General features: G+C 43.5%; 1 protein-coding gene and 1 long non-coding RNA gene across 2 annotated transcripts in view; one reads left to right on the top strand and one right to left on the bottom strand.

Annotated features, from left to right (window-relative positions):
• Positions 1-8,703, bottom strand: part of LOC142198563 (uncharacterized) — a 171,294-nt gene extending 162,591 nt beyond the window's left edge. The window contains exon 1 of the mRNA XM_075269598.1: positions 1,620-8,703. Coding sequence (XP_075125699.1) covers positions 1,620-7,901 — 6,282 coding nt within the window. The 5' untranslated portion in view covers positions 7,902-8,703. The remainder of the gene's footprint in view (positions 1-1,619) is intronic.
• The window catches only part of LOC142198570 (uncharacterized), a 269,412-nt gene that overhangs the window by 156,346 nt on the left and 87,658 nt on the right, over positions 1-25,408 (top strand). Inside the window, exon 2 of the long non-coding RNA XR_012715362.1 lies at positions 8,165-8,196. This is a non-coding gene — a long non-coding RNA (uncharacterized LOC142198570). The remainder of the gene's footprint in view (positions 1-8,164; positions 8,197-25,408) is intronic.

Below are 25,408 nucleotides of genomic sequence, written 5' to 3'. Positions count from 1 at the left end.
TAGACTATAATGGGGTTCGAAACCCGTTTGAACAGTCGAACAGTGAGCGGCTGTTCGAATCGGATTTCGAACTTCGAACATTTGGGTGTTCGCTCATCTCTACAACCTAACATTAAGTCAGCCATGTGTGCCAGTGTATTACTTGGCATGACTTATAAAGAGCTTCTAACCAGCACAGTTGGCGGAATCAGGGTGGATTGAGCCTCTAACCAGAAGAGTTTGGGCGAATTAGTGTGAATTGAGCCTAGTAGGAGCAGAAGTGTGCAAGGAGGAGTATGAGTAGGAGGAACAATTGTAGAGGGTGAGCACAAACATCAAACTTCATGTCAGGGTGCTTGATACTGCTGGACATGATGGCGTTATACCATCTATCACCATTTATTACTGGATGTCCACTTTCAGGTTGCAATTTTTAATTTTTTGTCTGGAATAAAGAAGAAAAGATTTGATTAAGCCTGCTGGATCTCCGTCTGTTTGTTCATTACTACTGGTGGGTTCACGTTCCCAGCCAGGGGAATCAACTTGGTGGATCCGTGCAGCACTTTTTACAAGTGAGTGTTTATATATTCAATTGCTTCAGGATTTGAACATCATTGATAATATATTCTAAGTTGCCATTTTTGCACATTGAACATTCTTGTGCTATTAGTTGGAGGCTGTATTTTTTCCCTTTCTTCCCAGTGTGTACAGCTTACATTCAGGCAGTGTGCTGCGATTGAGATGCAGCATCCCTGGCCGCATGCACTTTGTTCTGTCCCCACATGAGGCGAATGAAGATGTGGCAGGTGGATAGGGGCTGGGAGAGGTCCTACCTTCGTTTCCTCAATGCAGGGCAGACAGGACCATGTTGCTCAGCGTCCGGAGAGATGATGCACATCAGGAATGGTGAAGTTCAGGCTTGTTTATTTGGAAGACTGGACATACAGCATGTGATGGAAATGCAGCACTTCTCCAGGAATACAGGTGTAACAAGCAGGATGGTACAGCAAGTGTGAGCAACTACTCATAAGTGAAGTTTGTGATAAGTGAGTGTGAGTATGTGGTCGAAAACTGATGCCTTCTGCTGCTCAGTCCAAGGGTGTCTCTCCCAGAACATGGAGACTAGTGATAAAGAAAACAGGAAACAGTTACCCTTGAACCAGGAAGTGAAGGCATGTACAGAATTAATAACTACAGGCTGTCATACAGAAAAAGGACAGCAGGTGGCAGCATGGATTACAAAGAATACAATCTAAGTATGGACGGTATGATTATATCTGGATGAAACAGCACACTCCCCGTCTGAAATTCCGTAAGGGATTTCACTATATATATTTTTTAAAGTCCAATAACCTAGAAAACAAACACAAATATGCATACAATGTAATAATAACTTCAAACGAGGTAAATGACAGGCAGTTCCTGAGATAATCCAAAGATACCCATCTTCGGATCGGAGAAGCCGCACTAGGCCAAACTATCTCCGACCCAGTTGTAATCCAATGAACGAAGTACTAGGGTAGTGTTCTGTTCATGGTTCATCCTACCGGAATGTCCTCAACTGGTAGTATCAGTACGAGCTCGTGGATTGGCCTCTGAAATGTCTTAGGTTCACCTTTCCTAAGGACCTTCAGCTCCACCTTCCGGACCTTACCGTCTTGACTTGGGAAAGTCTTTGTAACGATTCCCATAGGCCAGTCGATTCTTTGAGCTTGTGGTTCCTTCATTAGCACCACGTCTCCTTCTTTCAAGTTTGGTTTATTCTGTCGCCATTTTCTTCTTCCTTGGAGAATCACGAGATATTCCTTTCTCCACCGGTTCCAAAAGTAATCAGCGAGGTATTGCACCCGTTTCCATTGCTTCTGATAGGTGTTTGCGTGAGTAAACTCTTCGCTGATTGTTAGTGGGTTCCCAGTCTTTTGGGTGAGAAGAGTAGTTGGCGTAAGAATGGTCGACATTTCGGGATCCATTGACACTGGGACGAGTGGTCTTGAGTTGATTATGGCCGAAACTTCAGCCAGGAGAGTGACCAGAGTCTCATGGGTGAGCCTTGAAGAGTTCACGTCCATAAGCATAGAGTTTAGGATGTTGCGTGAGATTCCAATCATTCTTTCCCAGGAACCTCCCATGTGAGAACTATGTGGAGGATTGAAGATCCAGGTACAACCTCTTTCTGCCAATTGATCCTGAATTGGCTTGATGTTGATATCCAGATCTCGACAAGCACCAATGAAGTTGCTTCCACGGTCGGACCTTAACTGTTTCACTGGTCCTCTGATCGCTAGAAAATGCCGGAGAGCGTTGATCAGGCTGGAAGTGTCCATAGACTCTATTACCTCTATGTGGACAGCACGTACACTCATACAAGTGAATAATACAGCCCAACGTTTGCTGTTGGCATACCCGCCTCGAGTTTTGCGTGCGGATATCATCCATGGCCCAAAGACGTCTAGGCCAATGTAGGTGAAAGGCGGTTCGGCACTCAGTCTGTCAGAGGGCAGGTCAGCCATTTGTTGATGTACCTGTTTTCCCCTGGTTTTACGACATTGAACACAGCGATGTAGTGCTCCTGCTACACGTCTTTTCATACCTATGATCCAAAGTCCTGCAGACCGTAATTTGCCTTCTGTAATCTGCCTGCCTTGGTGTTCGGTTTTTTCATGAAAGTGCCGGATTAATAGATCAGTGATATGATGTTTACTGGGTATGATGCAAGGATGTTGCTCTGAAGCCACAATCTTGGCTTGATTCAAACGACCACCGACTCTCAGCAAACCAAAACTGTCCATCACTGGATTTAAATGAGCAATGGGGCTTTTGAGAGGGATTTGCTGCTTGTGGTATAGGCATTTCCATTCAGTACTGAATACGCTCTGCTGGACGCAACATATTATAAGGGACTCACAGTGAGAAATGTCCTCGGCAGAGAGTGGTTTATGGCAAACGTGCCAACCGTGACAGTCTTTGTCTTCATGTGAGTTGTTATAAGATCTCGCAATGTGGACTAACCTTGCTATAGACTTGACAAGTTTCATCCAATTGGAGAAGCGTTCAAAGCGCTGGCAACCGAGGCTGGAGGTTGTTTTAGTGTTTGTTGTCAAAGCACTAACCTCGGAGCGGACTTCTGGGTCACCATCCGGATCCTGAATGCTGAAGACTTCCTGGACACATTCACTTCCCTTCTGTTCCAACAGAAACTTAGGACCTGAAAGCCAAGAAGAGTTAGCGAAGGAACTTATAGACATACGTCTAGTGGCATGGTCAGCTGGATTAAGTTCGGATGGGATATAGTACCATTGTTCGGGCTTGGAAGATCTCCTTATTCTCTCAATGCGGTTACTGACGTACACATAGAAGCGCCTTGTTTGGTTGTAGATGTAACCTAAGACAATCTTACTGTCACTGTAGTATTGTACATTATCTATGTTGACGTCCAGCTCGTGCTGTATAAAGTCTGCGAGTTCTACTGCAAGCACGGTCCCACAGAGCTCAAGCCTAGGAATAGTGTGTTCAGGCTTGGGAGCCAACTTAGCTTTGCCGAAAACAAACCCAACGTGATCTTGATTGTCGGGTCCCGTTACCTTCAGATAGGCAACTGCTGCAATGGCCTCCATGGATGCATCCGAGAACACATGAAGTTCCTTTCTAGTGCTAGCAGCGAGTGAGGTTCTGGCGTAACATCTTGGTATATGGATTTCATCCAAGGCACACAAAGATTGTTTCCAGGTTTCCCATTTTGATTCCTTATCAGGGGGAAGTGGGGCATCCCAGTCTTTGACTGTTTCGGAAAGTTGTCGCAGAAGAGATTTACCTTGTATGGTTATTGGTGCTACGAATCCCAGCGGGTCGTATAAGCTATTCACCACTGACAGGACACCACGTTTAGTGAATGGTTTATCTGCGCAATTGATTTGGAAACTAAAGGTATCGGCTGACAGGTTCCACCTCAAGCCTAGGCTTCTCTGCACAGGTGGACAATCTGATCCCAGGTCTATGTCCTTGAATACTGGAGCGTAGTCACTCGACTCAAAGGCTCTCATGACAGCCGGACTGTTTGAAGCAATTTTGTGCAGTCTAAGATTAGCTCGGTACAGCATACCTTGGGTCCTCTTGAGTAGGTCGATCGCCGCTTCTTCTGTGGGTAGAGATTTTAGTCCATCATCTACATAGAAGTCTTTCTCTACAAAGTCTCTGGCGTCTATTCCATATTCGGACTCTCCTTCTTGTGCGGTTCTCCGCAGACCATAGGTTGCCACTGCGGGGGAAGGGCTGTTCCCGAATACATGCACCCTCATGCGATACTCCACCATCTCTTTGTTGGGGTCATTGTCCTTGTACCACAGGAACCTGAGGAAATTCCTATGGTCCTCTCTGACTATGAAACAGTGAAACATCTGTTCAATGTCAGCGGTGATGGCAATGGGCTCTTTCCGGAACCTCATCAACACTCCTACTAGGTTATTTGTTAGATTAGGACCTGTGAGGAGGACATCGTTGAGAGATACGCCTTGATGTTTGGCACTTGAATCAAAGACAACTCTAATTTGCTTAGGTTTCCGTGGGTGATACACTCCGAATGAGGGTAGGTACCAGCACTCCTCATTTTCCTTTAAGAGAGGCGCTGGCTCCGCATGGTTATTCCGGAATATTTTGCTCATAAAGGTGATAATGTGTTCTTTCATCTCTGGTTTGTTGCTAAGTGTACGCTGGAGGGAGTTGAATCTGGACAAAGCTTGTTCACGATTGTTCGGGAGTCTTACCCTGGTGGCTCGGAAGGGTAAGGGAAAAACCCAGTGATTAGTCTTGTCTTTAAGGAACTCATTGTCCATTATCCTGACAAATTCCTTGTCTTCCATTGATGGGGCTACCTTGTTGTCATCCTTAGTTGTATGAAACACTGATTTTCCCAAGTCGTCTGCATAGGGAGAAGGAATGGCATCAGGTAGTTGTACGGGATCTGGGGGCTTCTCTTTCACATCATAGTGACGAGGGCATGGTTTGCAGAAAGTAGTTCGACCGTCCCGGCGTACATAGGTCTTAAAGGAATCAACACATGTTCGGTCCAAGCACACATTTCCTATGATTACCCACCCTAAGTCAAGTCTCTGTGCGTAGGGGGCGTAGTCAGGACCATTGCACTGTTGGCGGACCTTATGTATCCTTAAGTTGTCTCTGCCAAGCAGAAGTAGGATTTCAGCGTCTGTATCCATAGGTGGGATAACGTTGACTAGGTGCCTTAGGTGTGGTTGATGGAACGCAGCTTCTGGGGTAGGAATCTCATCCCTTTGGTTTGGTATTTGATCGCATTCAATTAGCGTAGGTAGGGGTATTTCTACGCCTCCATTGATGGGAGAAGCGATGAAAACTTGTGCCCTCCTGCCACTAGTTTCTATGCGGCCTGAGCAAGTGTTCAGAGTGTAGGGCATCGCTGGTCCTTTGATTCCAAAGGCTTCAAAGAACTTGGGTCCAGCTAGGGATCGATTGCTCTGATCGTCAATGATGGCATACATTTTTACTACATTCTCTGGTTGCCCTTCTGGATAAACTCTGATTAGGCATATCCTAGCACAACATTTATCACTTTGGCTCTCCCCACATACTTCTGAGCATGAGCAAGAGACCGCTGTGGTAGACTTGGTGTTAGCCTGTGGCTCCCCGCCATGGTTTGTAGCCGGACTAGAGGAAACTGCGACTGCTGGATCACTGGTGGCTGAGGTTGGATGCAAAGCTGATGGGTGTTTGTCACTATGACACTCTTCACACTTAATGGCAGATTTGCAGTCCTTGGCCATGTGTTCTAAAGAGGCGCAGCACTTGAAACACACCCCAAGTTCACTGAGTATTTTCTTGCGCTCCAGCATAGTTTTGGACCTGAAGCCTCTACATTTGTTCAACGAGTGTGGTTTTTTGTGAATGGGACACTCACGATTGAAAGATTTATCTCTTGAGGAAACAGTGTGCTGTTTATCAGTGGGTACCGCAGGTAGTGGCAGGTTAGTCTTTCTGACACTTACACTGCTCTTCAAATCCTTGCGTTTATGTGTGACGCTTTCATACCTTGGTGAGGATGTTGCTGTGGCTGCGGTGTTAGACTCCAGGAAGTCTAGGCTAGGGTCATTCCTCATTTGGGCCTGTTCGTCGATGAACTTGCAGAATTGAATGAATGGAGGAAAGGTGACATCATGTGACCGTTTGTACCTGGAGACACATACCGCCCACTTCTCTTGCAGACTATGTGGCAGCTTTGAGACGATTGGGTTCACCCCATGGGCGGTGTCTAGGTAGCACAATCCAGACAGACGAGGATCCTTTTTTGCAAGTTCCAGCTCCATAAGCAGATCACTCAAGTCCAGAAGCTTTTGGGCTTCCTTAAGGTTGATCCTTGGAACATTTTGCAGTCTCTTGAATAGGGACCTTTCTATGGCTTCAGCGCTACCATAGGTTCTTTCGAGTCTTAACCAGGCAGCAGCGAGACCTGATTCCGCTTGCCCCACATAGACGGTCCGAAGACTTTTGATACGGTTTGAGGAGTCAGGACCCAACCATTTAACCATAAGGTCGAGCTCCTGTTCCGCAGATAGGTTGAGGTCGGCAATGGCGGCCTTGAAGGTAGCCTTCCAGGCTCTGTAGTTCTCTGCACAATCATCAAACTTTGAGAGGCTGGTACTGATCAGCTCTCTGCTCACCATAAACCTGGCAAATTCAGACATGTCTGATCCTTCACTCCTTGTTGCCGTGTTAGCTTGTGGTGCTCCTTGGGCGTATAAGCTGTGTGGCGTGAAAGGGTGAATTGCTCCTGGGTAGAATGATGTCGCTGCAGGGTTGAGCTGTGGTTTAACCTCTGGAGATTTCGATGACTGCGGCTTGAACTGTGGAGATGGGCTGGAATGCGTCTTGTGGTCGTTTTGTGATGATTGCTGCTCCTGAGGGGACACATTATGGCATTGGTCTTGGGTCTCTGCAGATGCTGTGGGTAACACTGGCACCGTAGGTTGGGCTGACTTGGATGTTTCCACATTGTCGGGTAGAATGTCACTGGAGAAGGCATGTGCTGCAGATATCTGTCTCTGTACGTAGACTCTGGTACGAACAGCTGGATCATCTTCTTCCAGTGGTGGTAGGCAAATTGGGTCGAGGTTTTGCTTCAAAGCTTGCTCGAGTATTGTTACTTCAGCTAATGCAATTTTTTCCTCCATTTCTGTTTGAAGGATCTTTGCTTTGGCTTCTGCCTCTGCCTCTGCCATTGCTTTCTTGGCTTCTGTCTCCGCCTCTGCTTTCTTGGCTTCTGCCTCTGCCTCTGCTTTCTTTTCTGCGTAGGAACGTCTTAGTTTGGATCGCTCTGCGTTTAAACGAGCCTCTAGAATTCTGTCGCTGAGGGCAGAAGTTCTTGAGCAGGATGATCTGTATGATCGAGAAGAGTGCTTGGATGAGCCTGACCTGTTAGATCTGGCTTCTTGCAGATAAGTGATATGGAGCTCTGCTTTATCTTTGGCATCTTGCACAGCAGCATCCCTTTCTCTGTTTGTGGAATCTGCTTTGCTTAGCTCTGATAAGGCTTCATCAATATTAGAGTCTTTTAGGAAGGCAGCGTACCTTGTGGATAACCTCTTGTACCTTCCATGGGTCACATCTAGCCGTTTTATAGTGTCCTGTAGACTAGCTGCATCATTTTTGTGGCGTTGGATGCTTGACATGAGGGAGGTGACTCGTTCCCATAGGTCATGCAGGTTGTCATTGAACTCATCCTTCATGTAATGGTAGTTCTCAAGGACCTTTACGGTTGGCTTAAGAGAGCGTACAGGTCGTGAGTCTTGGCCTGCTTCTGGTGCTGACTCTACTTCCCGTTCTTCATGGTAAGTAGTATCGGGCTGTATTTGCTCTGTTTCGACACTGGGGAACAATGCAGAGTCCTTTTCGGCCATTTTGGTTTAAGGTGCGCTGTCTCTTTAAGAAACTGGACTTTTGAATTGGGGCCTGGAAACCGCAGTGCAGCTTAATTAAGGTGTTCTGACAAGATTCCCAAGCTGTTTTGGAGAATCATGGGGTATTGCAGTCCGACAATCTGCATCAATGTTGTATAACATACAGAGAGTCTCTATACACAATGCAGACTAGGGTGACACTGCAGACAGTTTCTTAGCAGAGCAGAGTTGTGATATATGGGCAGGCAGAGGGGTTACTACAGGTTGGGGCCGGGCTTCAAGGCAGTTTTCGACTGTTCTGTCCCCACATGAGGCGAATGAAGATGTGGCAGGTGGATAGGGGCTGGGAGAGGTCCTACCTTCGTTTCCTCAATGCAGGGCAGACAGGACCATGTTGCTCAGCGTCCGGAGAGATGATGCACATCAGGAATGGTGAAGTTCAGGCTTGTTTATTTGGAAGACTGGACATACAGCATGTGATGGAAATGCAGCACTTCTCCAGGAATACAGGTGTAACAAGCAGGATGGTACAGCAAGTGTGAGCAACTACTCATAAGTGAAGTTTGTGATAAGTGAGTGTGAGTATGTGGTCGAAAACTGATGCCTTCTGCTGCTCAGTCCAAGGGTGTCTCTCCCAGAACATGGAGACTAGTGATAAAGAAAACAGGAAACAGTTACCCTTGAACCAGGAAGTGAAGGCATGTACAGAATTAATAACTACAGGCTGTCATACAGAAAAAGGACAGCAGGTGGCAGCATGGATTACAAAGAATACAATCTAAGTATGGACGGTATGATTATATCTGGATGAAACAGCACACACTTGTCCACGCGTCGGTGGTCAAGTGGAACTTTGTGCAACTTTGCGCAGAACTTAGGGCCCTGATGTTACGGGATACGTGTTGGTGCAAGGCTCAACTCACCCAAAGGGCCAAAAACACTGATGGTGAATTTTGTTCCGTTCCAAAGGACTCTGTGTTTAGATTTGGCTCAGTCGCAGCTCCACAAACATGCCTTTGAAGGCAAGGTTTCCTTTAGTGGCTCCATCTCAGCAGGATGATGATGGTGAAGCTTGGTTAAATCTGGTGTCGGAAGGGAAAGTGGTTTCTGATCTACATCTAAAGTATTGGAGCATGTTGTTTGGACTATTAACACCTGATCAGAACCCTGTAGAGGTAATGTAGAGTCCGATATTAGAGGACCATTACCGCTTGTAGTGGTTGCAGCCAATTCTCCACCTTTGCGGTCCTCTAAATAAAAGTTACCCCCAGGACTTGATGATCATTCTAATGGGAGACTAAAGTAGCATCTCTATTAGCTACTTACCTCTGGAGATGGCTGCTCCGCTGCTGTTCGCCTCGCTGCCGCTCCAGCTGCAGTCTTCTTCTCCCTTCGCTGCCCCCTCCCTGCCAGGTTAGGAGAATGTGGGCGGGTACTGGGAGGGGAGACGTCACGTCTCCCCGCCCTGTACCCATCCGCCCACACTCTCCTAACCCGCCCACACTCTCCTAACCTGGCAGGGAGGGGGCAGCGAGGCGAAGAAGACTGCAGCTGGAGCGGCAGCGAGGCGAACAGCAGCGGAGAAGCCATCTCCGGAGGTAAGTAGCTAATAGAGATGCTACTTTAGTCTCCCATTAGAATGAATGGAGGCAGCAGGCGCGCAGGGGGTTAAGACTGTGTGCCGGCTGCTTCCATTCATTCCTATGGAACCGCAGCAGAGCCTTCACACTGAGTATACGCTATATACTCAGTGTGAAGGCATTGTGGGAAATACTACCGATCTCGATCCCACCTAAAAAGATCGTGTTCGGAATTCCGATCGCGATCGTGACATTTTTTCAATAGCCGATCGGAATCCGATTTTTTCCGAACACGATCGCTTAACCCTACTTACCACATCACACACACACGCACACACACAATGACAGTTAAGGGTGGGGGCTGTTGGATTTCCCATTACCTATGCCATCTGTGGTTGTCATGGGCATCACGATTTAAAGGGGTGCATGCTAATGTTTCTTTAGCTTTAAATTTGTGTTTCTGTCCATACTATTGTGGAGGAAAGAAGGTTTCCAAGTATTTTTCAAATTTCATAGAGGTTCTATTGAGTTTGGAAAGTGTCTAGTTGATAGGCTGTGATAGTGGGGTAATACTGTTGCTTGAACGTGTTAGATGCCCCCAGGTATGCTTCCCCTGCTGTCCCAGTTGCATTCCAGAGGCGTTGACATCATTTTCTGAGGTATGATAGTGGACTTGGTGACCCTCCTGAGTCGAATGGTGGGATCCTCGGAAACGAAGCATTTTTCCCCATAGACTACAATGGGGTTCGATACTCGATCGAATAGTCGAATATTGAGCGGCTATTCAAAAAAAATAACGAATATGGAATATTTTACTGTTCGCTCATCTCTACTTTTAACCCTTTCGCTGCCAAGCACGTAGCTATACGTGCTCCCAAGGTGGCACTTCAGTAGCGGAGGACGTAGCTACTGCGTCCTTGCTACTGAAGCCCATAACTCTGTCAAAAATTGGGTTATCTTGACAGTTTTGGTGTCATTTTAAAGCCAAGAATCTTTACTTTCAAATAGCAAAATGATCTGGTGACCTAGAGGTCACCAATTGCTCCCAAAACTGTTAATATAGGCAGATTCTGCTCCTTGTTTTTTCTATAGAAATGTAGGGGAGGCACTATAAAAAGTAGTATAGTGAGCTGAAAAGTAGTATAGTGAGCTGCCATTTTCAGCTTATATGAAAGCCAAGAGCCTGCCCTTTAAAATAAGCTAGCGATCAGCTGACTAGGAGGTCACTGATCGCAGCTGTCAACTAAAAAACACGGTGGTACCGCTCTGTGATGCGACAGTAGAAGTGGGGGAGGGGGGGAGCGCTCACATAAAGCTTTACAGTGAGATGAAAATTACAAGCATCGTTGCAATTTTCATCTCATTTGAAAGCTAGGAACATGGGCTACAAAATAAGCCAGCGATCAGCTGTCCAAAAGGTCGCTGATCGCAGCTATCACATAAAAAAGACAGCGATATCGCTCCATCTGTCCCTCGCTTGTCTGTACTGCTGAAGAACGGGTACATACTAATACTGTGAGATGAATATTGTGAATAGTGTCACAATTGTAATATCATTTGGAAGCGTTGAACATGGGCTATAAAATAAGCCAATGATCAGCTGTCCAAGGGGTTGCTGATCGCAGCTGTCAACTAAAGAAGTCAGCGGTACCGCACAGTGTCGGCACTATTGAAGGGGACGAGAAAGAGCTCACATAAAGCCTTACAGAGAGATGAAACCTGCAAGTAGATTTGCAGATTCCATCTCATCTGAAAGCTAGGAACATGGGCTATAAAATGAGATAAAATTGTGAATCTACTTGCAGTTTTTATCTAACTGTAACACTTTTTGTGAGGTCTCTCTCACCCCCTTCAATAGTGCCGACACTGTGCGGTACTGCTGACTTCTTTAGTTGACAGCTGTGATCAGCAACCCCTTGGACAGCTGATCACTGGCTTATTTTATAGCCCATGTTCATAGCTTCCAAATGAAATTAAAATTGTGACACTATTCACAAGATTGATGTCACAGTTGCACTGTATACGATTGCTGCACAATCTCAGTACCATAGATAAGAGGGAAAGAGGGAGCGTACTGCCGTTTTTTTTAACTGATAGCTGTGAGAAGTGACCTTTTGGTCAGCTTATCACTGGCTTATTTTATAGCCGGTGTTCCTAGATTTCAGATAAGCCAGTGATAAGCTTATCACTGATCACAGCTATCACATAAAAAAGACTGCAGGTCCTGCTATCTCTGTCCTTCTCTTATCTGTGGTGCTGAAGAATGGGCACTGTGCTACTGTGCTGAGATGTATTGTGACACTCACAATTTCCATCTCATTTGGAAGTTAAAAATGTCTGAGCTTCAGAGTAAGGTAACATCTGGTGACTAGGGTTGAGCCGATCTTGACTTTTCAGGATCGATTTTAAAATCCGATTTCCAATCATTTTTCATTCGAACCCGATCTCGATCCCAATTCCAATCCCAATGCAAGTCTATGGAATTTTTTAATTAATCGGAGATCGGATTTTAAAAGCAATCCTATTCACTATACAGCATGGAATCTAACAATTGTTAGAATCCACGCTGTGTAGTGAATCACTAAAGTAGCCAGAGGATTATTTTTTAATCCTCTGGCTACTTAGTCCCCCCTGGTGTCCACTTACCTCCAGAGATGGCTGGTCCGGTGCCCGGTCTTTCTTTCTTCTTTGCTTCGCTGCCGCTCCATGCTGCTCCCTGCCCCCTCCCTGCCAGGTTAGGAGAGTGTGGGCGGGTTAGGAGAGTATGGGCGGGTACTGGGAGGAGAGACGTCACGTCTCCCCGCCCTGTACCCGCCCACACTCTCCTAAGCTACAAGCCCCGCCTACCTAGCGCTATAAACACTAACCTGGGAGGCGGGGCAGCGAGGCAAGAAGAAGGAGGGCACCGGAGCAGCCATCTCTAGAGGTAAGTAGCTGCTAGAGATGTTAGTTTAGCCTCCCATTCCTTTCAAATTCTCTTTTTATTGAAAATAAGGTCAAACAAACAAAAGCACTAAAGTGCAAGGTAATTATATAGCACATAAACAGCATTTTGAAGTGCAAAGTATATAACATAAAGAAAAACAATAAAAGTGGGGAAACAGGTTCTGGAGCAATATATATGAACAGATCGCAATAGAGCACGGTAAGGAAGGAATGGTTCTAGGTCCTGGGTCCTTGCTGAGCTACCAAGAGCGCCTATGAACAAAGAACAGTATTTGTAAAGTCTCATGTGGGGAATGTGGTGGTAGAGATAAGGAGTTAAGGACGAGGGTTAGATTGTCTACGATATTCAAACCAAGGTCCCCAAAGTTTGGTGTATAACTGATGTTTCCTCAGCTCCCAGCTGTACAACTCTTCAAGTCTGGCTATTTCGTTAATCTTGTCTAGCCACTCTGAAATAGTTGGTGGATCTTTATCCAGCCAATGAAGCGGAATGAGCAATTTTGCGGCTTGTACCATAATGGTGGCAAGATCCTTCCTTGAGGGAAACCATGAGTTAGCAGGCAGCCAAAGCAAGACTGAAACTGGTGAAAGTGTTATATTAATTTTAGTTATCTGACGCAAAATTGATTCTACTTGGTGCCAAAAAGGTTTTATCATGTCGCAAAACCAAAATAGGTGTGCTAATGTACCTCCACCTTCACCACATCTCCAGCATTTATCGTCTCGATGCAGGTGCATCACTTTCAAATCAACAGGTCCTCTATACCATCTCGTGAGGATTTTAAAAGAGTTTTCTTGGATTCTTATACACGGAGAGAATCCGTGGGATCTATTATGGATATGGGAGATCTCTGGCTCCGAAAATGTGCGCCCTAAATCTTTTTCCCACTTAGAAATATAAGCAGGCTTGGGCGAGTGTGGGTGCGTTAACAGAAAATTGTATAACAAAGAGATCATACCAGTGGCGTAACTACCGTGGTAGCAGCAGTAGCAGCTGCCACAGGGCCCGGGACATTAGGGGCCCGGTGGCAGCCGCTACCGCTGCGTTTTTTTTTTTTTTTTTAATAGGCCGTTACCGGCTGGAGTTACTCCAGCCACTAACGGGCCCTATTTACTTACCGATCCTGGCAGGGGCCGGGATCGGTAAGTGACACTGCGGGCCCCACAAGCACTATTATACTCGGGGGTCTTTTCGGACCCCCGAGTATAATGATCGGAAGTGCAGGAGAGGTAACTGAACATAAAAAACTGTGTTACTTACCTCTCCAGGCTCCGCGCAGGCTTCGGCCTACTTGTGTGACGTCTCAGACGTCACATGATCGGGGCCTGCGTCCTAATGCGTCGCGACGCAGACTCCCGGTCACATGACGTCCCTGACGTCATTGAAGATGGCCGCCAGCGGGGAGTCGGGAGACAGGTAAGTTACAGTGTTTTTTTTTTTTTATGTTGTTCTTCCCCCGGGTCTCCGATTATTATACTCTGGGGTCTGAAAAGACCCCAGAGTATAATAATTGTTAATGGGTGTCCACAACGGGGCATAATAGTGGGTGAAGGGGCCACAATGGGGGATAATACTGTGTGTAGGGGCCACAATGGGGCATAATACTGTGTGCAGGGCCACTATGGGGGATAATACTGTGTGCAGGGGCCACTATGGGGTATAATAATGTGTGCAGGGGCCAAATGGGGTATAATACTGTGTGCAGGGGCCACTATGGGGTATAATACTGTGTGCAGGGGCCACTATGGGGTATAATACTGTGTGCAGGGGCCACTATGGGGTATAATAATGTGTGCAGGGGCCACTATGGGGTATAATAATTTGTGCAGGGGCCACTATGGAGCGTAATAGTGTGCGTAGGAATGCGGGGGGTGGGGTCGTGCGGGGTTTTCGGCGTTGGTCGGGGTTTTCGATGTCAGCCGGGGGGGGGGGGGGATGCCATGTCAAAGGTTCGCCACGGGGCCCCGCCATTCCTAGTTACGCCACTGGATCATACCTTTGGAGGTATTAGGGCGGGAGAGCAAAGATTCAAACCATGGCACTGATGGAGAGTGGGGAAAGGACTTTTTAAGGAGCGCGTGGGTGTTCTGTAAGTCAGAAACCTGTAGAAAAGTGTGTGCTCTGTCCAAGATGTGTCCCGGTATTGAGTCCCAGCTCAAGAGATCACTTAACTTATATTTATCTAATAATTTCCACGCCTCCGAAATGTCTCTTGCTTTCGGGCGAAGTAAAAAGGGGACTAGATCCCCAGGGAGAGATGAGGGAGGAGACCCAACAAGAGAAGCAGAAGCCTGTGTTTCTTTGAGCATCCCCGCCACTGCGGACAAAATTTTAAAAGGTATTTCATTATGTGGGACTAGTCCCCAAAAACTGGCCCTGAGACGAGGGTTTAGAGAGTTTAATTCCAGTGAGATGTCTAATGCCTCGCAGTTTGTAGAATGTAAACGCAACCATCTCTTCAATAAAATTGCTCTGTAATAGGTCCATACATCCGGCATGCCAAAGCCACCAAACCTCTTAGGTCTAATCAGACGCTCATATGACAATCTAATCGCCTTACCTCCCCAGAGAAAGGAAATAAACAATGATCTAACTTTTTTAAAGTAGTAACGTGGGATGGGAATAGGGACCATGTTCATGAGATAAATAAATTTAGGGAGGATATAAGTTCGTAATAAATTTTTCCTTCCCATCCAAGAAATGTATGGAGTAGAAAGAGAGTTAAGGTAATCTTGAATTGACTTTAGCAGGGTCAGATAATTGGCTTGGAAGAGGGAGTCGGGATCCTTGGTAATATATGTACCTAAATATTTTAATTTAGAGGATTGCCAGGTAAATGGCGATTGTTGTTGAATTACTCTAAGTTCTGGAATAGATAAGGAAATATTCATTGCTTCAGATTTTGAGTAGTTAATTTTAAAATTGGACAGTTGACCAAATTTATCCAATAAGGCAATGATATGGGGGAAAGTTCGAATAGGGTCTGAGACAAAAAGTAACAGATCATCAGCGAATGCTGCAAAATAGTGAGTGTCTGGACCAACTTTGAACCCCCTGACATATTTTAGCCTCCCATTCCAATGAATGGAGGCAGCCGGCGCACAGGGGGTTAAGGCTGTGTGCCGGCTGCAGCGGAGCCTTCACACTGAGTATACACAATATGCTCAGTGTGAAGGCATTGTGGGAAATACTACCGATCTCAATCCCACCTAAAAAGATCGTGTTCGGAATTCCGATCGTGAAATTTTCTCCAGAGATGGCTGGTCCGGTGCCCGGTCCTTCTTTCTTCTTTGCTTCGCTGCCGCTCCATGCTGCTCCCTGCCCCCTCCCTGCCAGGTTAGGAGAGTGTGGGCGGGTTAGGAGAGTATGGGCGGGTACTGGGAGGAGAGACGTCACGTCTCCCCGCCCTGTACCCGCCCACACTCTCCTAAGCTACAAGTCCCACCTACCTAGCGCTATAAACACTAACCTGGGAGGCGGGGCAGCGAGGCAAGAAGAAGGAGGGCACCGGAGCAGCCATCTCTAGAGGTAAGTAGCTGCTAGAGATGTTAGTTTAGCCTCCCATTCCAATGAATGGAGGCAGCCGGCGCACAGGGGGTTAAGGCTGTGTGCCGGCTGCAGCGGAGCCTTCACAGTGAGTATACACAATATGCTCAGTGTGAAGGCATTGTGGGAAATACTACCGATCTCGATCCCACCTAAAAAGATCGTATTCGGAATTCCGATCGTGAAATTTTCTTGATCGCCGATCGGAATCCGATTTTTTCCGAACACGAACGCTCAACCCTACTGGTGACCAATAGGTCATCAGATCATTCCTATCTGCATAGAAACTGTCCTTACCTTTGTAAAGTGAGGAGCCCAGGAAGCAGTGTCACTAAGCACTAAGCACTTCCACCACTCAATTCCAGCACTTCCATTCACTTACAACAGAATAACATTTATACACGTACATATCCATTCATTTACACTAACAGAATAAAATTTATACACGTACATACCCCTTTTTCAAATTCTTAGCACCTTACCCCTGTCCCTGATATACCTACCCCCCTCCCCTTCTATTATCCAAACCCCCTATTTCCTATAACGTCTTTAAGTTAAGGGATTCTTCTTTAAATTTAAGCAATTATATACTGTTAAACTTAGTATTGCCTAGTGCACAAAGAGCTCAGCTGTGACAGTTTTCTGTCTATATAGTTCAAACTGTCTCAGAGATTTAGTCTCAAAGCTGAACCTTTGTGTAATTTTTGCAAAAAATCAATGTTTGATAAAAACTTGCATGAAGGTGGCTGTGAGTATAATAAGCTAGATGGTATTTTTAGGATCGCCAGGGTGTCTGCTGTTTGGAAATATATAGGTTTATGGGGTTTAGTCATTGATTGTAATTTCTATGGCCTGTTTTATTCATGCTACTATTTTTTTCACATTTAAGGCCAAAAACAAGATTTTGAGGTGCACTTTTTTAGGGTCTTAAAGGGAGTTTAGTCACATATATGTAGTATTGATGAATTAAAGGCACCTTAGACTTTATTATACTAAAGAAATGATGTCAGTATATCCGTGCATGTGGTAGAGTTTAAGTCGGAAATTTGGAATTTTGGATTTTTTTTTTTAGAAAAAAAACTTTAACTCAAATGTATACAAGTATAATGTAGCATTCCAAGATAGAACTGTTCAAGCTATATTCCCCTGGCTCCCTGCTTTCAGAAAGTATATTGGTATGGGGGTCTGTGAAAAACATTTCATTTAGAAATATGCATTTTATTCAGACATGTCAAAACTGTGAAAATTGCTCTGGCTACTGGAGGTGCAAAATTTCCAGAGACCCTTGGCAGCGAAAAGGTTAACCTAATTTGGAAGGGCTCATGTTAAGGGCCAGAAAAGTGAATTTTTGAAGGTCTCACCACATCACACACACATGAACAAGGACAGTTAAGGGTGAGGGCTGTTGGATTTCCCATTGCCTATTCCATCTGTGGTTGTCATGCGCAACGTGATTTAAGGGCTGCTTATTAATGTTCTTTATTTTTAAATTTGGGTTTCTGTCCATCCAATTGGGGAGAAAAGAAGGTTTCCAGGTATTTTCCAACTTTGCTAGAGGTTTTTTGGAGTGTGGAAAGTGTGCAGTTGATAGGCTGTGATGGTGGGGTAATACAGGGACTTTGGTGTGTTAGATGCCCCCAGGCATGCTTCCCCTGCTGTCCCAGTTGCATTGCAGAGGTGTTGGCATCATTTCCTGGGGTGTCATAGTGGACTTGGTGAACCTCCTGAGTCAAATGGTGGGATCCCCTGAAACAAAGCATTTTTCCCCATAGACTATAATGGGGTTCGATATTCGATCGAATAGTCAAATATTAAGCAGCTATTCGAAATGAATAACGAATATCGAATATTTTAATGTTCACTCATCTCTAGACATAAGACATCCATTGTTTCCCGGGCATAGCACAGCAGAGTTATCACAAAAACATAAAAACGTCAGGTTTTCTGCAAAAATAAGTCCTTGCTAGGGTTGAACCGATCTTGACTTTTCAGGATCAATTTTGAAATCTGATTTCCGATCATTTTTCATTCGAACCCGATCTCGATTCCAATTCCGATCACAATGCAAGTCAATGGGATTTTTTTACTAATCGGAGATCGGATTTTAAAAACAATCCTATTCATTACACAGCATGGAATCTAACAATTGAACGCTTTAATTGTTAAAATCCACGCTGTGTAGTGATTGTTTTTTAATCACTAAGTAGCCAGAGGATTCTTTTTTTAATCCTCTGGCTACTTAGTCTCCCCTGGTGTCCACTCACCTGCAGAGATGGCTGGTCCGGTGCTCGGTGTTCTCATTCTTCTTCGCCTTGCTGCAAATGCCTCATAGGTTAGGAGAGTGTGGGAGGGTAGAGGACGGGGAGACGTGATGTTTCCCCTCCCAGTACCCGCCCACACTCTCCTAAGCCACAAGCCCAGCTTTCTTCCTAGCTCTTTAACACTAACCTGGGAGGCGGGGGCAGTGACGCAAAGAAGAACGAGAACACCGGGCATTGGACCAGCCATCTCTGCAGGTAAGTAGCTAATAGAGATGTTAGCTAGTCTCCCATTAGAATGAATGGACGCAGTCGGCGTGCAGGGGGTTAAAGGCTGTGTGCCGGCTGCTTTTATTCATTCCTATGGACCCGCAGCGGAGCCTTCACACTGACTATACACTCCGCTCAGAAGGCAGGCGTGCAGAAACGCGCGCGTCGGGTGAGAGCCGGCATGTCCTCTTAATGCCCTATAATTTATTCTCATGCTGCTTTTATGATGGGTAATCTTTACTCTTCAATATGTATATGATGTGTTGTACACCTTGTGACTAAACCTAACTATTGTAGAGCAAGCTCCATGTACATTTTATATTATCCTTTTTCCTTGCACTTTAATATTTAATAACTAACAATTGTGTGTTTGGCCACTATACCATCATTATTACAGTGAGGCCTTTTGTATATTTGCAGACGTCTGCATACACAATTTACTATACTACAGCTCTACCTAATCCTGTTGTGTCTGCATACACAATTTACTATCCTACAACTCTACCTAATCCTGTTGTGTCTGCATACACAATTTACTATGCTACAGTTCTACCTAATCCTGTTGTGTCTGCATATACAATCTACTATACTACAGCTCTACCTAATCCTGTTGTGTCTGCATACACAATTTACTATACTACAACTCTACCTAATCCTGTTGTGTCTGCATACACAATTTACTATACTACAGCTCTACCTAATCCTGTTGTGTCTGCATATACAATCTACTATACTACAACTCTACCTAATCCTGTTGTGTCTGCATACACAATTTACTATACTACAACTCTACCTAATCCTGTTGTGTCTGCATACACAATTTACTATACTACAACTCTACCTAATCCTGTTGTGTCTGCATACACAATTTACTATACTACAGCTCTACCTAATCCTGTTGTGTCTGCATATACAATCTACTATACTACAACTCTACCTAATCCTGTTGTGTCTGCATACACAATTTACTATACTACAACTCTACCTAATCCTGTTGTGTCTGCATACACAATTTACTATGCTACAGCTCTACCTAATCCTGTTGTGTCTGCATATACAATCTACTATACTACAGCTCTACCTAATCCTGTTGTGTCTGCATACACAATTTACTATACTACAACTCTACCTAATCCTGTTGTGTCTGCATACACAATTTACTATACTACAGCTCTACCTAATCCTGTTGTGTCTGCATATACAATCTACTATACTACAACTCTACCTAATCCTGTTGTGTCTGCATACACAATTTACTATGCTACAGCTCTACCTAATCCTGTTGTGTCTGCATATACAATCTACTATACTACAGCTCTACCTAATCCTGTTGTGTCTGCATACACAATTTACTATACTACAACTCTACCTAATCCTGTTGTGTCTGCATACACAATTTACTATACTACAGCTCTACCTAATCCTGTTGTGTCTGCATACACAATTTACTATACTACAACTCTACCTAATCCTGTTGGTATCAATTGTGTATTTGAACCTCACTGGATAGCTGACCCATTTGGTCTATGTGCTATACGCTTATAAATGTACATCTCTCTATTATCTGTACTTTATTGTTATTTAGGGCTCCATTGGACACTGCTGTGCTCATTTTTGTATATTTACTGTTGCCATTTTCATCTCATATTTTGTATAATTTTTTAATGTGGTAATATTAAAGTTTGTATATTTTATTAATTATAAATCTTGGTCTTTTATGACCTCATTATTCTGAGTGTCTGTACCTTTTTTTTGTTTCTCTAATTTTATTACATACTGGGTTTTACTTGTCCTCATACAGTTACATTGACAGAAATCAAAAATCTATAGGGCTTATTATGTGATGATGGAAAAACAAACAAAATGGTTTTGCTATCAAGGCCTAAAATAGGCCGTGTGCAAGGCAACAACCTTTTAAGTAATGTCCCTTAAAGTTAGCAGCCCAAGATTCCATGCTGACATCATAGATCATGGTTGGCCATTATGGGGCTGGTCATTTATAATAAGATAAATCTATGAGCCCTAATAAATATACATAATATTTCTTATAATATGACTGACTATGCCGCTATTTTGGTGAGAATTTCGGTTCCACATAATATGGCGACATCTTTAGGTTTATGGACTGCTGTTCTAAATGTTGATAGGCAACAAGATTCCATGATGACATCACAGAACATAGCTGGCCATTATGACATCACAGCTCACCATCACTATAAATAAACCGTTCACAGTCTTGGGGTCAGACTTGTCAGTGTTTGCTCTATAGATAGTGACCTACTGACTGCGCTTGGATTGCAATGTCTGAATTTCTATTCGACAGTGCTGAGGTGGAAGTACAGCTACAGGGGATTCTTAAAAACTATTCCCCTGACACTGTGCCTCCACCACCTGATGGCATCCTCAGCTTCACTCACCGGCTGGTGGTGGAGCTAGTGAGAGATTGCCTGACCAAATGTCACCAAGGTCGTCTAACCTCAAGTTATCTTGAGGATCTCCAGACCAACATACGGACGTTACTACAACAGGTAAATAGCAGATACCCTGCACATATTTTATATACAAAAATAGATAATAATAGTAATAATACTATAATAGAAGGTTACTCACAGGAAATTGTTATTTAGGCCTAAATGTAAATGTAGCTCATGATTATACGCAATTTCCTGAGATTTTCTGCAGTAATCTCCTGCGCTCCCTCTAGTGGTGGCTGCAGGAGGGCAGACTCTTATCTTTTAAATATACATCTATGAAAGAGATGTGCAATTCTGTAGTAGATTAAAAAAAAAACTCTGATCGCTATAAATATATTTTGAGAAATGAGATTTTAGGGTCTAAAACCCGCAGGAAAAAATATATATAGAAGGGAGAACAGATATATACTATGGGGAAAAGATACAAGTATATGGAAAAAAATGACATTGCATTGTCATCATGGCAGATTGAGTTCAACACTATCGAAAATACTAACAGCCAAAACTGTGCAATAACTGGGAGTAAGTTGACCAAAACTAATATAGACAGAATGAGATACAATAAATAAATATAAATATACATAATGATTCCATGATGACATCAAAGAACATAGCTGGCCATTATGACATCACAGCTCACCATCACTATTGAAATGTTAACATATAATGTAGATTATATGTTAGATAAAAAAAAACAAAAAAAACTGATCGCTATAAATATATTTTGAGAAATGAGATTTTAGGGTCTAAAACTCGCAGGTTAAATGGTGGAGATTCACTTTAAGATGTCCATAGACTTAATGGTTTCATTAATAATCTAAATGATTTCATAAACAGTAAACACATAAAACTATAAAGTTTATTCTACATTGGTCAGCAACCAGGTTGTTTGCTATAATAAGATAAATCTATGAGCTGTAATAAATATACATAATATTTCTTATAATATGACTGACTATGCCGCTATACCGGTGAGAATTCCGGTTGCACATAATATGGCGACATCTGTAAGTCTATGGAATGCTGTTCTAAGTGTTACTAGGCAGCATGATTCCATGATGACATCACAGCTCACCATCACTATTAATATACCTCTCACAGATCTTATATAGGATAATAGATAATAATAACAGTAATAATAATGTAATAAAAGGTTATTCACTTAAATTGTTATTTAGGCCTAAATGTAACTGTAGCAGAAGATAGGAGGAGCCCTAATAAATATACATAATATTTCTTATAATGTGACTGACTATGCCGCTTTACCGGTGAGAATTCCGGTTGCACATAATATGGCGACATCTGTAAGTCTATGGAATGCTATTCTAAGTGTTACTAGGCAGCATGATTCCATGATGACATCACAGCTCACTATCACTATTAATATACCTCTCACAGATCTTATATAGGATAATAGATAATAATAATAGTAATAATAATGTAATAAAAGGTTATTCACTTAAATTGTTATTTAGGCCTAAATGTAACTGTAGCAGAAGATAGGAGGAGCCCTAATAAATATACATAATATTTCTTATAATGTGACTGACTATGCCGCTTTACCGGTGAGAATTCCGGTTGCACATAATATGGCGACATCTGTAAGTCTATGGAATGCTATTCTAAGTGTTACTAGGCAGCATGATTCCATGACATGTTGTTACTACAATAGGTAAATGGTAGAAATCCTGACCAAATCTTATACACAAACCATTGTGCACGTTCTAATCTCATGATTTTCCTTCTCTGTTTGCTTTGATCTATTTAGGCTGAAGAAAGATCCCAAAGTGGAGAATTGGCCTTTGTCAAAGAACTGGCCCTATACGTCCTGTGTGTGATAGAACGTCTGGCCCCATTGGAACGCCTGGTAAGGATCATCTTCTATATGATGTCTTTGTTTTCTCCACATTGCCAGTCAGATATCAGAACATCAGATTCATGATCTTCCTTGTCATCTCCAGGCAGATACAGGATATTTTATGACAGCCTGTATTCTGCTGTTGTATTCACAGGACAATGGTGGGGAGTTATTATTTCTGACCTCTATTTGTGGTCTTGCTTAGTTATCAGATTTGTCCTTCTTGTAAATGCTGCAGTTCTGATAATAGATGTTATTATAGAAATGTTGTGATTATAAGTTACTTATATATTAATGTGGATGTGCTAGAGAGGAGCTGCAGTGTAAAGTAATTCCACCCAATAATGAAATAAATCATGTAAATCCAGGTTTAGTTCTTCCTACCTTCTATATATGGGGATTTAGTGTGTGTGAAATAAATTCATTATGTGTCTTATAACTTTTAGGACAAAACAGAAGGCGACGCCAAAGAGGGGCAAATTCCAAAACCTGAAATTGACCATGAGAGCTGTCAACTGGGACCAAAAAGTGATCTGACTGAAGGTAAGCCGACCATCCTACGTCCTATTTACAAGTATGATAAATCCTTTCCAATGGCCGACTTCTTTGAGAAGTTCTCCCCTTCATCTAGACCAGACTGTCCATGATTGTCCCCGTCATTGTCTTCATTATGTTATTGTATTATGTACTTCAGATTGATATAATCTAATACATTATGTTTCTTCTTTGTTCTTCTTCAATATTTTAGATACATCTGAGTTGCCAAATGCAGAAATTAAAATCTCAGAGACCCCAGAGGTCCAAGAATCTGCCAGTGTAAGTATCATGGAGAGAGGTGTCCTTATATCACCAGAGAACTGGGTATAAATGACATATCTGATATTATACCCCATGAAATATCTCTATTCTTAATGTAGATCAGATCTATTGTGTTACATAATAACATTTATACTGAGACCTCCAGTGTGTGATATCCCTTACTATCCAATACTGTACAATAATACATGTGCATGGTGGATACACCTTATATTCTATAGGGTCTGTGCAGAGTCCGGCTTGTATCACGTCCTCTGTATCTGCTGTGATGTAAATCAGTTATGACATTGTATAGAGGGGAGAAGTTTCCACATCTGGAGCTTTTATTTTCTGCAGCTTCTCTGTCTTATTGTTATTTCTTTTATTCTTCTTTAGAACTCGATCAGATCATTGAATACGGCAAGAAAGCCGTGTAAGAGAGACTTTGAGACCTCCAAACTTGTCAGCAGTGGGGCTTTTGGGTAAGTATTATGTTGGTATTATATACATGTCCCGGGTTTCTTATGACAATGCTTCTGCCTGTGTCCTCTGCCAGTTCAATGTTATCATAGAGAAATGATATAGATCCACATCACTGTCCACATCCAATAGTCACCATTCAGGTCAGTGAGGATGTGACATGGATGAGGACTCTGGCAGTCCTGACATTGTGTAGACCTCCCAAGTGTATGGAGTGTTATTTCATATATTACTAGACATGTATTTGTAGTGTCCACTGTAGGTCTATCACTCTATTCTTTATAATCCATGGATTTTTCTCTTCTCCAGGGCTGTCTACTTAGTGCACCATAAAGACACACACCAACTATTTGCTATGAAGAAACTGGATAAGAAGAACCTTGATCCAAGCCTGCTACAACTGGCCTTTATAGAAAGGGACATCTTAACATTCGTAGAGTGTCCCTTTGTGGTCTCCATGCTCTGCTCCTTTACAACCAAACTTCACTTGTGTATGGTCATGGAGTATGTAGGAGGTAGGACATATGCATTGTATTTAGATTTCACCCATTTCACCATTACTACAATCATCCTGATAGTATATACTCTATATATCTCTATATGTTATGTCGTTCCCCTATGTCTCAGGTTACTTATCGTTATATGACATGTGGGATCTACCTTGTGTAACTCCCTTACCGGTCATTTTTGCTTTCTGCTGCAGGAGGAGACTGCGGGAGCCTTCTAAAGTCAATGGGCTCTTTACCTGTCACCTTGGCTCGGATGTACTTTGCAGAGCTGGTTCTTGCTGTAGAATACCTGCATAGCTATGGTGTGGTGCACAGAGACCTGAAGCCTGACAAGTAAGTGACACTTGTAGTATAATAAAGGGAAAGAGAGTTACAGCCTCTTATCTTACAGTCTATGGATTATTACCTGGATCTAACACCATCTTTTCTTTCACAGTATTCTGATAACCCCCACTGGACATATTAAAGTGACTGATTTTGGGCTTGCAAAAGTCGGCCTTATGAGACCAGCCACAAATCTCTACAAGCCTACAGTCATGGACATCAGCAAAGAGTTCCCCGATCATGAGGTCAGCTGTACTTACAGGAATCTAGCTTCTTCTTAGCTCGCTCTTTACAGATCTCATCTCTGTCAACTTCTCTATTTTCCCTTCTAGAAAATGTTTGCACTGATATCTTTGGTCATACTGATTTTTAATTCATTGTCTTTCTTCTACTGGTTTTCAGAGCTGTGGTACCCCTCATTACATGGCCCCAGAGGTTATCATGCAGCTGAGATACGGAAGACCCG

The sequence above is a fragment of the Leptodactylus fuscus genome, chromosome 1, assembly GCF_031893055.1.
Source record: "Leptodactylus fuscus isolate aLepFus1 chromosome 1, aLepFus1.hap2, whole genome shotgun sequence".
In the NCBI taxonomy this organism is placed as follows: domain Eukaryota; kingdom Metazoa; phylum Chordata; class Amphibia; order Anura; family Leptodactylidae; genus Leptodactylus; species Leptodactylus fuscus.
Note: the sequence above shows the minus strand (reverse complement) of the source record. Positions and strands in the feature narration are given on the sequence as shown.